General features: G+C 61.7%; 1 protein-coding gene across 1 annotated transcript in view; it reads left to right on the top strand.

Moving 5' to 3' along the window:
• The window catches only part of VAV2 (vav guanine nucleotide exchange factor 2), a 175343-nt gene that overhangs the window by 159014 nt on the left and 15142 nt on the right, over positions 1 to 1187 (top strand). The window contains exon 18 of the mRNA XM_040632153.1: positions 417 to 433. Within this exon, the coding sequence (XP_040488087.1) occupies positions 417 to 433 (17 nt within the window). The remainder of the gene's footprint in view (positions 1 to 416; positions 434 to 1187) is intronic.

Raw genomic sequence — 1187 nt, 5'->3', positions numbered from 1 at the left:
CCCCCGGGGCACCCCGAGGCAGGCAGGAAGAATCTTTGGAACATCTGGCAAGCAGAGGTGCCCCGTGTCCATGAGTGAGCGTGCTGGCAGATACACGGTGTGTGTCCTGATGCCTCTTGTCACCTGCCCATGGCAGGCCTCCCTAATCAGGCGTGCGAAGTTTGCCTTTGAGCCCACGTTCCACCAGAGATTTGGGGCAGCTGCTGCCCTTGGAGTGGAGTCAGCCCAGGCAGGAAACCCGTTTGCCAGTCTGTGTTCCCAGGGGACCCTACAGCCAGCGCTCTGAATGTGCCAGCAGAAGTTATTAAGAGACACTCGTGGTCGCCGGCTGTGCTCACGTGGGTGGGAGCAGCCCCCTCCCCGGGGCCTCGCTGCTGGTGGCTTGTCCGCTGACACCTCCCGTGCTTCCTTTTCAGGTTCTCCTGCAGACCTGGTGAGTCCCCAAACTGTTCCCTTCTGCCATTCTGCACCCCATGCAGCCCTGCGTCCCTGAGCCGGAAACACCCTGTTGTTCAGGAATCAATCTCACCACTCCTGGGGCCACCCTGGCTGGCGCACAGGCCACTGTTGGTCACCTGGGACCTTTGATTTCCTTCGTGGGCCTCGGTAGACGTGGGTCCCTGTGTCACAGGCAGCTGGAGGCCCTGACAGCGGTCACCCTGGCCCGGCTGCACACCTGTTCTGCTTTCCCCGTGGCTTGTGGGTGCCCAGCTCTGTGACAGGCATTCACGCACCTGCCTCCCCATCCTGATGGGGATTAGTGCCCTCTGTGCAGCCAACATAGGGCAGACATCCCCGCCGTGGGGTCCAAATTAACCAGCGCTTACGGGGTGCCTGCTAGGCCTTGTGTGTGGTATAAAAATGCCCTCTTGGAGGAGGAAAGACCTAGCACTCGGTTGCATGCAGCAGGACACGTCCCAGACGGAGATGACAAGGCCCAGGCTCAGAGCAGGGAGGCCCCCGGGGCTGGCATGGTCAGAGCAGCCTTCCTGGAGGAGGTGGGAGTTAATGGTGAGGGATGGATGTCCCAGGACAACGGAGGGGCACCGAGGTGGAGGGTGTAGGTAAGAACAAGGGAGGGGTTGTCACAAGCTGAAGGAGTGTCACGACTGCCTGTGGGACTCTGGGATGTGTCCCTCTCCTCCCCCTGCTGCCTGCCTCGACCCTTGTCTCTGGGGGGGGGGGGG

This window comes from Ursus maritimus, unplaced genomic scaffold, assembly GCF_017311325.1.
Source record: "Ursus maritimus isolate PB19 unplaced genomic scaffold, ASM1731132v1 scaffold_17, whole genome shotgun sequence".
Lineage (NCBI taxonomy): Eukaryota > Metazoa > Chordata > Mammalia > Carnivora > Ursidae > Ursus > Ursus maritimus.
Note: the sequence above shows the minus strand (reverse complement) of the source record. Positions and strands in the feature narration are given on the sequence as shown.